Source organism: Oxyura jamaicensis, unplaced genomic scaffold (assembly GCF_011077185.1).
Source record: "Oxyura jamaicensis isolate SHBP4307 breed ruddy duck unplaced genomic scaffold, BPBGC_Ojam_1.0 oxyUn_random_OJ101840, whole genome shotgun sequence".
Taxonomy (NCBI): Eukaryota; Metazoa; Chordata; class Aves; order Anseriformes; family Anatidae; genus Oxyura; species Oxyura jamaicensis.
This window is the reverse complement of record NW_023312209.1, coordinates 11,697-21,629: the sequence shown is the minus strand read 5'-3', so window position 1 is coordinate 21,629 and position 9,933 is coordinate 11,697. Positions and strand designations below refer to the sequence as shown.

At 66.3% G+C, this 9,933-nt stretch overlaps 2 protein-coding genes across 2 annotated transcripts in view; both read right to left on the bottom strand.

The window, feature by feature from the left end:
* Positions 1-429, bottom strand: part of LOC118160136 (adenosylhomocysteinase 3-like) — a 35,598-nt gene extending 35,169 nt beyond the window's left edge. The window contains exons 1-2 of the mRNA XM_035314671.1: positions 270-429; positions 16-212 (exon numbers count right to left, since the gene is read on the bottom strand). Of these exons, the coding sequence (XP_035170562.1) occupies positions 16-212; positions 270-429 (357 nt within the window). The remainder of the gene's footprint in view (positions 1-15; positions 213-269) is intronic.
* Positions 430-6,322: 5,893 nt separating this feature from the next.
* The window catches only part of LOC118160134 (smoothened homolog), a 7,157-nt gene continuing 3,546 nt past the window's right edge, over positions 6,323-9,933 (bottom strand). The window contains exons 2-12 of the mRNA XM_035314670.1: positions 9,676-9,906; positions 9,324-9,533; positions 9,033-9,205; positions 8,730-8,949; positions 8,506-8,629; positions 8,335-8,427; positions 8,012-8,120; positions 7,720-7,905; positions 7,294-7,442; positions 7,064-7,198; positions 6,323-6,949 (exon numbers count right to left, since the gene is read on the bottom strand). Coding sequence (XP_035170561.1) covers positions 6,384-6,949; positions 7,064-7,198; positions 7,294-7,442; positions 7,720-7,905; positions 8,012-8,120; positions 8,335-8,427; positions 8,506-8,629; positions 8,730-8,949; positions 9,033-9,205; positions 9,324-9,533; positions 9,676-9,906 — 2,196 coding nt within the window. The 3' untranslated portion in view covers positions 6,323-6,383. The remainder of the gene's footprint in view (positions 6,950-7,063; positions 7,199-7,293; positions 7,443-7,719; positions 7,906-8,011; positions 8,121-8,334; positions 8,428-8,505; positions 8,630-8,729; positions 8,950-9,032; positions 9,206-9,323; positions 9,534-9,675; positions 9,907-9,933) is intronic.

Genomic DNA, 9,933 nt, shown 5'->3' with positions numbered 1-9,933 from the left:
CCCCCCCCCCGGTACCTTCTTGACGGTGCGCGGCGCCTCGGTGACGGTGCCGTCGGGGCTGACGAGCGCCTCGGCCGCGCCGCCGCCGCCGTTGTTGTTATCGCCCCCTCCGCCGTGCTGGTGCCGGTGCTGGGGGAGCAGGGGGTCGCTGCGCTTCATGGCCGAGGCCTGCGGCACCCTGGCGGCGGCGGAGGAGGAGGAGGAGGAGGAGGAGGAGGAGGAGGAGGAGGGGGGCGGCGGAGGAGGAGGAGGGGGGGGGCAGCCGCCACCGGGAGGGGGCCGCTCGGCCGCCGGAGCCGCCTCCCGCTCGGTAACGGGCACCGGACACGACGGAGGGGCCGCGGCGGGACACGACGGCCCCGCTGCCTTGTCCATGGGGCCGCCCAGCTCCTTCAGCTCCACGGCGGGGGCCGCCACCTGCACCGACATCGCCGCCGCCGCTGCCGCCGCCGCCGCCGCCTCCGGTTCTCCTCAGGGACCGCCCGGCCCGCCCCGGGCCGCCCCCGCTCGCGGGGCACGCCGGGAGTTGTAGTCCCGCCTCCCGTTGCCACGCCCCGCCCGCAGCCGCGCGGGGACTACGAGTCCCGGCGGGCAGCGCGCCGCGCCTCGGCCTGGGGCCGCGCGGGGGGTCATGGGAGATGTAGTCCTGAGGAGGGGGGGGGTTAGTGCGCCTCACAGGGCTGAGGCGCGGAATGGCGGCGCTGGGGGGGGACGAGGCCGGGCACCCCCGGGCACCCCGAGCCGTGCTGGGCCTCCCGCTCTGCACCAAAATCCCGTTTCATTTCATAGTTCTGAAGAATTCAATTTCTGCCTGGTTTATTTTCAGTGGTTTCGAAGAATTCGGAAGGATTTCCCGCACGGCAGCCCTGCCTCCCGCTCCCCGGCAGCCCCTCGCCACGGGGAGCCTCCCCGCGGGCCACCCGTGCTCCCTCGAGGCCGGGCCTCCACGCTTTGGCCTGGCCCCAGCGCGTCCCAGTCCGTACTGGGACAGGGCCTGGGCAGACTGGGGGGGAGCCCAGGAGGAGCTGCAGGGCCCGGAGCCCCCCCTGCTGCTGCTCAGCCTTGGGGAGGGGGCTGCTCTTGTGGGGGCTCCCCCGCATCCATCCCGCTGCCCCCAGCACCGCCATGCCTCTCGTACCCTTCCCCGGAGCCTTCGGGCAGCACCACGAGGCTGGGCCACCTCCTGGGCCACCTCAAGGTGCCAAACGTCCCCAGCGCCAGCTCCAAGCCTCCCTCCCGACCCCGCGGCTCCGCCACCGGCAAAGCCCCGAGGAGCAGGAGCTGAGACGCGCTGGCAGAGCGGCATCCGAAGCCAGGAAACTTGCTGTTCTGCCAGGTTCCCCGAGCCCACAGATCCATCCGTCAGTTTATACTGACGGATAAATTTCCCTTAATTAACTCCTCCTACGAGGTTTCTCATTTTTCCCATTCTTCACCACCCCCCCCCCGCCCCCCAACTTGCTCTTGCATTCAAGCTCCGCTCTTCGATTTATTTTTTTCCTCCAAAAAATGGGGGGCTCCAGCAGACCGGCACAAACGTGGGGGTTTGGGCACTGCCATCCCCTTTAGTGAGGGCGGCCGGGGGAGCCGTGCCTCTTCTGGTACAGCCGGGCAGCACGAGGGTTTCCTTTTTAACCCATTTCCTTTCCCCAAAGTCCACACGATTCCAATTCTGTGCTCTTCAGCGTCAACTTATTCATCGCTCAGCCTCTAGCCAAGGATTTTTGGGGCCGGGCAAAGCCCGACGTTGCCTTCCCGGTGGAGGAGCAGGAGCTGCGTTGGCTGGAGGTGAAAGGATCCCGCGGCTCTTGGTCCCCAACGGGCTGGGATCAGCCAGGAGAGATGTGGAGCAGCCTCGAAAAAAAGCCACCAGGTCCCACAGGCTCGCGTGGAGCTTCAGGACCCGCCAGAAATGGTTGGGCCGGCGCGGGGCAAAGCAACCTGCGGGATTTCGACGAAGCCAAAAGAAGAATTCCACGCCTTGAGAGGAAGAACAGCAGCCGACGAAGCACGAGCACGACACGCCGCGTTGGCAAAAAGCCACCGGGGAGCGGAGGAACAACGGTTTCATTACGTGCCCGGGTGGCAGCTGGACGGGAAAACGCTCAGGGGAGAGGCGAGGGCTGGAAAGCATTTAATGGGCTCGGGAAGCCACGCGGAGAGGACGACGGGAGGAGCGCCAGGGGGGCGAAGTTAAAGAAACACACGGCTTTGTGCGTGGAAAGCGCCGGGAAAAGTCCCGAATTCACTGAAATAACCCCGTTTTGTTGCTGAAGCGAAATCAGGATCGGTCTCTCAGCACGTTCCTGCCCCTCCGTCAGGAAGGCTCGGGCAGCTTTCGGTCTCAGAAAGGGGCCTTTGAAAACAAAACTCTTCGCAAGCTGCTGGGGGAGGGACTCGGGGTGGCAGCAGATGGAAATCCCTCCCCGCCAGCCGGCTCCATGCGGAGCCCCGGTTCCAGCAGCATCCCGGCCCCGAGCAGCCCCCCTGGGGGCCGAAATCCCCCCCCCCGGTGCCGCCGATGGCTCCATGGGGGAGAGAACGCCCGACGCGGGGGCACCGGGCACGGAGCTCAGCACCCCGCCACGCGTTGCTTGCCCCGCTTGCCTTTCGGAGCACGGCCTCGTCCTGGGGGTCCCAGGGGGCACACAGAGTAATCTCAGCACGGCCGAGCGCCCCAGCGCTAATTAGCGGCCGTTAATTGGGCGCTTCTCCGTCACAATCGGGGCGTGCGCCGGGGCTCGGGGGTTGTACCCCGGTTTGCCAGCGCTCCGGCCGCACAAGGGCCGCGGGGCGCCAGGCCGTGCTGGAGGGTTTATCCGGAAAAGCAGCGGATATCGGGGAGGAAGGGAGAGGCCGGCGGGCGGGGAGGGTTCTGCTGCTTGAACAATCGGGGCTCTGTGAGCACGGGGCGCGTACGAGCTGTGCTGGGTACGGGGACACGGGACAGGCACCGCCGCTGGGCCCCGTGCCGGGGAACGTGGCCTGTGAAAGGCGAGGATTTCCCCAGCCTGGGGCTGGTTGCAGGTCTGCACGGCCAACAGCCCGGCTCGGGACCCGCTTCTCGTACAAGCGACGACCACAAACGACATTGGATGAAACAGCGCGGTCGTTTCGTCCCGCTCCCTCGTGCCGCTCTTCCCCGGAGCATGGTAATAGAGGGAAGGGCAGAGGAAAAGCCCTGGCAGATGCCGAGCTTTGATCCTACACAAGCAGAACAAAAACTGTTTTTTTTTCCACCACCCCGGCTGCAAAATCAATCCCGGACAAACCCTTGGGCATGGGAATTGCCCCACGGCCCGCGATCCCCCGTGGCCGTGCCAAAATGCTGGCGCCTGCGCGGGAGGAGGCAGAGCTGGGCACTGGGCAGAGCCCCCGCTGACTGCTCCACGGGCTGGATTTGCCCATCCCCGTGGCGTTTGGTCCTAAAAGCAGCGGCCGTGGGGTCGCCGCGTGGTGGAGCGCGGTGGCAGGGCTGCTGGGCACGAAGCTGCGCCCAGCCGCCGATAACCAGGAGGGCAAAGGCTCCTCCACGACCGCAACGCCCCTGCGAAGGCTGATCCCTCACACGGGAGGAAAAGGGGGAAAAAAATCCCACGTGGGTGGAAGCTTTTCAACTCCCTGGGACTTCCCGCGGAAAGCCGACAGACAGCGGCCGTGCTGCCGGGCTGCATTTCGCAGCAGACGTCAAACGGAGCCCGCGGCCTTCGTTAGCTCGTCTAATTGCAGCTCCTGCCCCTCAGATTTAGGATGATTCAGCCTATTCCTGCCTGATGGCAGGCGGACACGCGATCCGAGCAATCCGACTGGGACCGCGGCTATCGATTTCTTCTGGCAACGTCCCCGGGACCGGCCCGCGCTATCGCGCTTCTCGTTCACTTAATTAAGGCCAAGGCAGCGCCGACGCTCGGCCCCGGGGGCGGCCGGCCGCGTGTGTTCGGGGCAAATCTTATCCAGGCTCCTCGAAACTGCCCTGCCTTGCCCGAGCGCTTTCACCTCGGGTTTACCCCCGGTGCCTCCCAAGCCCACGTGAACGCAGCGCGGACGTTTTGGGGGGCTCCATCCCCGTCCCTTCTGCCCCACGCGGGGGGATCCCGAAGCCACGCGGGCGATGCCTTCTCGTGCAATCGGGGCTCTCCCCGTGCCCGGCCTCGCGAAGCCTCCGCAGCCTCAGCTACCCCCAGCCTCTGCCTGGAGGACGCCCGACAGACACCCGGCCAGGAAAAGGCTTGAAATAACAAAAACTGGAAGATCTTAAAGCTGTTTCCCAACGGGAGGGCAGGCGAGAGGAAGGGCTCGTTGCTCCCTGCGTAAGGTGGAGCGGCGCCTGAGCCGTTTCCTGCACTGAAGGGGAAAGGATCACCAAGAAAGGCGGCCGCTTGAGCTCTTCCCCGTCCCTCTGAGGACGTCACCGAAGGGGGATTTGTCCTCCAAGCCCTTTCCTAACCTGTGCCTCTCCCCTTGCAGCACCCCCGTCCCAGCCCCGATGTGAGGGACGGAATGGGTCAGTGATGGGGACCCGCAGGGAAAGCCCAGGCGAGGGGAGGAAATCGGTGCAAATCCCCCAGTTTTGGGGCTGTCCTGAGCCCCACGTGGGGAAGGCGCGGCGTGTCCCGGGATACAATTTTTTCCCCTTCCCTAAATAAATGAGTTTTTCTGCCCGTGTGCCAAATGGGGGGGGGGGGTTCGGCGTGCTGCATGGGGTCAGCCCCAACACGTTTAGCTTTTGGTTAGCTTCACTTCGGAACATTTGCTTCAATGCTGTCTGCTTTTAAAAGTGAAGCCCACAGAAGGAAATCCCTCAAAATAAACGCTTCGTTCAGCCCCAAACCAGCCCTCCCCAGGCTTCCCAGTGCACGCCCCAGCCCACCGCTCACCGAAACTCATCAGGAAAATGCAATTCCACCCCAATTTAAGACAGGAGCAGGGGTCGGGGTAACCCAGCACCCCGGACACAACGGAACAGGGTCTCCCTCCTGAGCCAGATAAAAACGAACACTTCCCAAAAGCGGCGTCTGTCCCCAAACACCGCCCTGTCCCTCCCGCCGCTGGGGGACCCCACTCCGGTGGGGCAGCGCCCCAAAGGGACCACCCAGCCCCTGGGTTTGGGGATATTTAAGCCCATAGTGCCATCTGCTGGCAAGGGCCCCCCCCCCCCCGAGCCCCCCACTTTGCTGCTGGGGGCCCTGCTCTGTGTCCCCAAAACAGCTCCCGGAGCGCCCGCGGCCGCTCATAGCCACCGGGGGCGGAAGGGCCGGGATGGGGGCTCCAGAGCAGGACCCACGGCGCTTAACGAGCGCCCACAAAACCTGGCTAGTTTCACAGCCTTCCCTATTCCTACCATTTTCACCCCATTTACGCAGGGGCGGTCCCTGCGGGAGCTTCACGGCACAGCTGGCACCGGCCTGGGGCACTTTTAGGAGAAAGGAAAAACCCCAGGGCGCTTCCCCGCGCTAGATTCCCACCCCCACCCCCCAAAAAAAAGCCCAAAGCAATGGAAACTTGGCAAATTTAATACTGATACAGGAGGGTTTTGCTTTACACAGCAAAAATTAACCCGTGGAGGTCACCAGGATAGCGAGAAAGCCAGGAGCCTACCAGGATTTAATAAACACTCGAGACATTTACAGGGCTAACGGGCGGATACAAAGCACCGGCGAGGACGGGGGCGTCCTCCTACGTCAGGATGGCTGGAATCAGGTCTTGTTCTTTTTTTTAAAAAATAGTAAAAAAAAAAAAAAATAGCTTGGCTCGGGGGCTGCTGCACCCAGACAGAGGCGACCCCGGGAGCTGGAAGGCACTTTGGGACCCCTGCAGAACCACGGGCGTACCCCGAAAAAAACGTGAGCACCGCGGGGACGCGGCTGCATCCCGCAGGCACGTCCCGGTGTGTTATAGAGTAAAAAAATAGTCGTAGTAAAAAAAATCCCTATTGGCACCACACAAGTGTGTGTAAGCTCTACGTACCATCTAGCCGGGGGGGGCACAGGGCGAGCAGGGGGCGTCGCGGGGTCCCGGCCCCCCGGGACGCGGGAGGAAGCTCCCCAGAATCTACCCTAAGCTACCTAGGATCGCTGTCCCGGGGGGCCGCCCGCTCCTGCACCCAGGGGGGCGTAGGCAGCGCCCCCAAATCCCTGCAGGACCCGCGGGGGGGGGGGTGCTCCACCAGCAGCACCCCGCTTCTCCTCTCCCGGCGATGCCGAAGCCCTTCCCGCCGGCATCCCGCGCGTTGAGTTCATCCGGGTGACACGGGGACGGAAACCGCTGTCCCCGAGGAAAAGCCACCCGTGGCCACGCTCGGGACCGGCTGCGGTGTCCCCTCGAGGCTGTCCCCACGCGGACACCATCGTCCCCACGAGCCCCTCGCAGCGTCCTTGCCGGGCTCAGAAGTCCGAGTCGGCGTCCAGCAGCTCCGCGTCCACCAGGTTGGTCCGAGAGTGGATGGGGGCCAAGCCGGCGCGTCGGCCCCAAGTCCTCGTCCCCCCGCCATTGGGCAGGGCCTCGGGGGGCCAGCGGGGACCCCCGTTGTGCTGCCAGCCCCCGCCGCTGGGGCCGGGGCTCTCGTCCTCCGGGGACCCGCTCTCAGGGCAGAAGGGGTTGCTGATGAGGTGGGGGACAACGGCTCTGCGGCTGCGCCCGTCCCACGGCCCCCCGGCGATGCTGCCTTCGGGCCGGCCGGCTGCGAGCCCCGGGAGGACGGTGGGGACGAAGGCGTCCCCACCACGGCGGGGCACGGCCACCAGGCAGGGCTGGAGGGGCAGCCGGGGCAGGCGAGGCACGGCGCTGCTGGAGGCCGGGGGGTCCGCGGAGCCCCCAGCGCAGCGCTCGGGGCCCGGGCACACCTCGTCCTTCTTCTTCTTCCTCCGCTTCTTCTTGCGGCTGCGCTTCTGCAGCTCCGGGGAGACGTCGGCCTCCACCACCCAGAGGTTGGCCCTCTCCTCCGGCGGCACTGCGGGACGGGCACGGGGCTGGTGAGAGCGGCCGCATCCCGCCCCCAGCCCCCCAGCCCCTCGCCAGCCCCGCCGCCCCTCTCATCCCCCAAACGATGTCCCCAAGGACTTGCCAGGCGAAGCCACGGGTGTCACGGAGACGTCCTGGGGCAGGATGGCCCCTCTCCTGGCCACCATCTTGGTGACGTGCTGGGCCCACGCCGAGGACACGTCGGCCGATGGCTCGTTGATGTCAAACGCTAAACCGGCTGGGGGGACCAGGAGAGGGGGGGACCCACGTCAAGAGGGGGACAACGGGGACACCCGCGGAGGTGGCCCCATCCCGCCCCGCCACCGCACGTACCCACGGGGCCGTCGTGCGAGACCGTGTGCATGCTGAAGGACAGCTCCTGGCCCGGGTCGCGCAGCAGCTCCTTGCGCTTGGAGAAGGCTTTGGCGATCATCTTGCTCTTCTTGATCCTCTTGGGCTGGTCGTCGCTCTGCCCCGTCAGCCTGGGGACACGGCGGTCACAGCAGGGACACGGGGTGGCCCCGTCCGGGCACGGCCACGTGGAACGGGGCACGCATAACCCCAGGCATGGCACCTGGGGGCTCGGGGACCCTCCCCATCTGGACGGGGCGCACCAAGGGCTGGGGACGGCATGGGATGGACGCGCCCCACGTCCCCCCCCCCCGCTCCCCTCCCACTCCCCACAACTCATTGACCCGGTGGACGTAAGCCTGGGGACACCGGACGGGGGGCGTGGGGCGACATCCCCCGGGGTCCCACCTGCACCAGGTGCGCTTCCAGATGAGCAGGGTGGCCTTGGTCCAGACCCAGGTGCTCATGGAGACGCCGGTGCCGAACATGGCGAAGAGGTTGATCTTCTCCACCAGGAGGCTCGGCCGGTTCTTGATCTCGCACTCCGGGATGGGCTTGTTGGTCTGCGTGGCGATGGTGACGTTGGCCTCGCACCTGCACGGGCAGACGTGAGGCCGTGAGGACGGGGACCAACCCCGAGGCTCAGCGCCCCGAGAGGAGCTAAGCAGCACCACGAGCACCCCGTCCCCGCCCCACGCACAGGACGTATTCCCGAAAGCTGCGCTCCCACTCCGCCTGGTTGAAGAAGTCGTAGAAGTGGCAGCCGAAGGTGATGAAGACGAAGCCGAAGGCCAAGAAGCCGAAGATGCCTGGAAGAGAAGCGGCAAGTCCCCATCCGAGGCAGACCCCAAGAGTACCAGGACAAAGACACCACGCCAGGACCACGCCACCACCAACACAGCTCGGTCCCTTGGTGCCGAGACACGGCCGCCTCTGGGCAGGAGGGACAGGGCTGTCTGGGTTCAGGGAGCCAAACGTCCCCATTCCCGCGTGAATTTCCCCCAGAAGTGGTGCCGCCCTTACCCAGCCGCAGCATGGTCTCGTTGATCTTGCTGGCCGCCTTCTCGCTCAGCAGCCCCGGGTGGTTGCTCTTGATGGAGAAGAGCGTCATGACCCCTGCGGCGGAGGGACGCGGCGGTGAGGCGGGGGGAGGGACACACGTACGGTGCCCCCCCAGCCCCGTCCCGCACCTACCCCGGATGAGGAAATAGCCCCCCACGATGAGGACGAGCCCGATGGGCGCCAGGACGAAGCCGGCGCGGTACCGGTAGTTCTTGTACCCCACGAAGCAGATGCCGCTGACGGAGTCGCCGTCCACCTGGCAGAGATAAGGACCGGGGGGCGCGGGGGGGTCAGCAGGATGCGGCCACCACCACCACCCCCCCACGAGCCGGTCCAGGGGCTGGCGGCCCCGTTACCTGTGCCACGGCCAGGATGGCGACGGTGAGGACGAAGGGGATGGACCAGGTGATGAGGTGGAAGTAGGAGGTCTTGCCCAGCAGCGGCTGGTAGGTGGTGCCCAGCGCCTTGAAGGAGGTGTGCCAGGCGTAGGTCAGCATGACGAACCAGATGACGCCCGACATCAGCGAGTAGTAGACGATGACGAAGATGATGACGCAGGACAGCGTCTCGTTGGAGCTACGGGGGAGGCGGGGGCGTCAGCCGGGAGGGGACACGGGGCAGGAACACGCGGGTGGGACGGGGACGGAGGCGACACCTACGTGGGCTCCCCCAGGCGCATGGTGCCGTCGGCGCGGCACACGATCTCGTCGCGGGCGCCGTCCATGAACTGCGCCAGCCAGCCGATGCTGCCCACGAAGAAGCAGGCGTTGACGTAGAAGAGGATGACGGCGGGGTAGCGGTTGGAGTTCCTCCAGTCGGCGACAAACGTGGCCTGGAGGGCGGAAAAAAAAAAAAAAGGGGACACCTGGGTGACCGCCCCCCCCTTTTTGGGGACACCTCCACGCGTGTGTCCCCCCCCCCCCCAGCCCTGCACCGTCGGCGCGGCTCACCAGGGTGAAGAAGGTGCAGAAGATGGTGACGGAGCTGAAGGCGGCGATGTAGACGTGCATCTCGCGGTGCTCCCTCTCGGTGAAGAGCGGGTTCTGGCACTGGATCCCGCAGCCCTCCACGTCCTCGTACCAGCTCTTGGGGTTGTCCGTCCGCACCAGCGGCGCCTCGCACTGCCCCGAGCTGTTGAACTTGATGTTCTGCACCTCGTTCTGCCGGAGGAAGAGGAGCCGTGAGGAAGAGGAGCAGCGGGGTGCACGGCCAGCCCGCATCCTCCCCCCCCCCCCCAACCCCAATTCCAGGTCCCGGGGGGGACGGGGGACCCGGAGGCATCGCGGCGGTGCCCCACCGTACCGGGCAGCCCTCGGGGAATCGGTCGGGCGTGCACTTGAGGAAGTCGGGCCAGCCGCGCTCGCGCTCCACGATGGTGCAGGGCGCGCGGGTGGCCTGGCAGAGGGTCTGGCTGGGCAGCTCCACCTGCCCGTCCTCGCACTTGGGCATGTAGACGGCGCACAGCAGCGGCTGGATGACGTCCCAGCAGCGCGGGGCGTTGCGCAGGCCTGCGGGGGACGGCACCGTCACCACCCCCCCCGGGCCCCCCCCCCCCCGGGG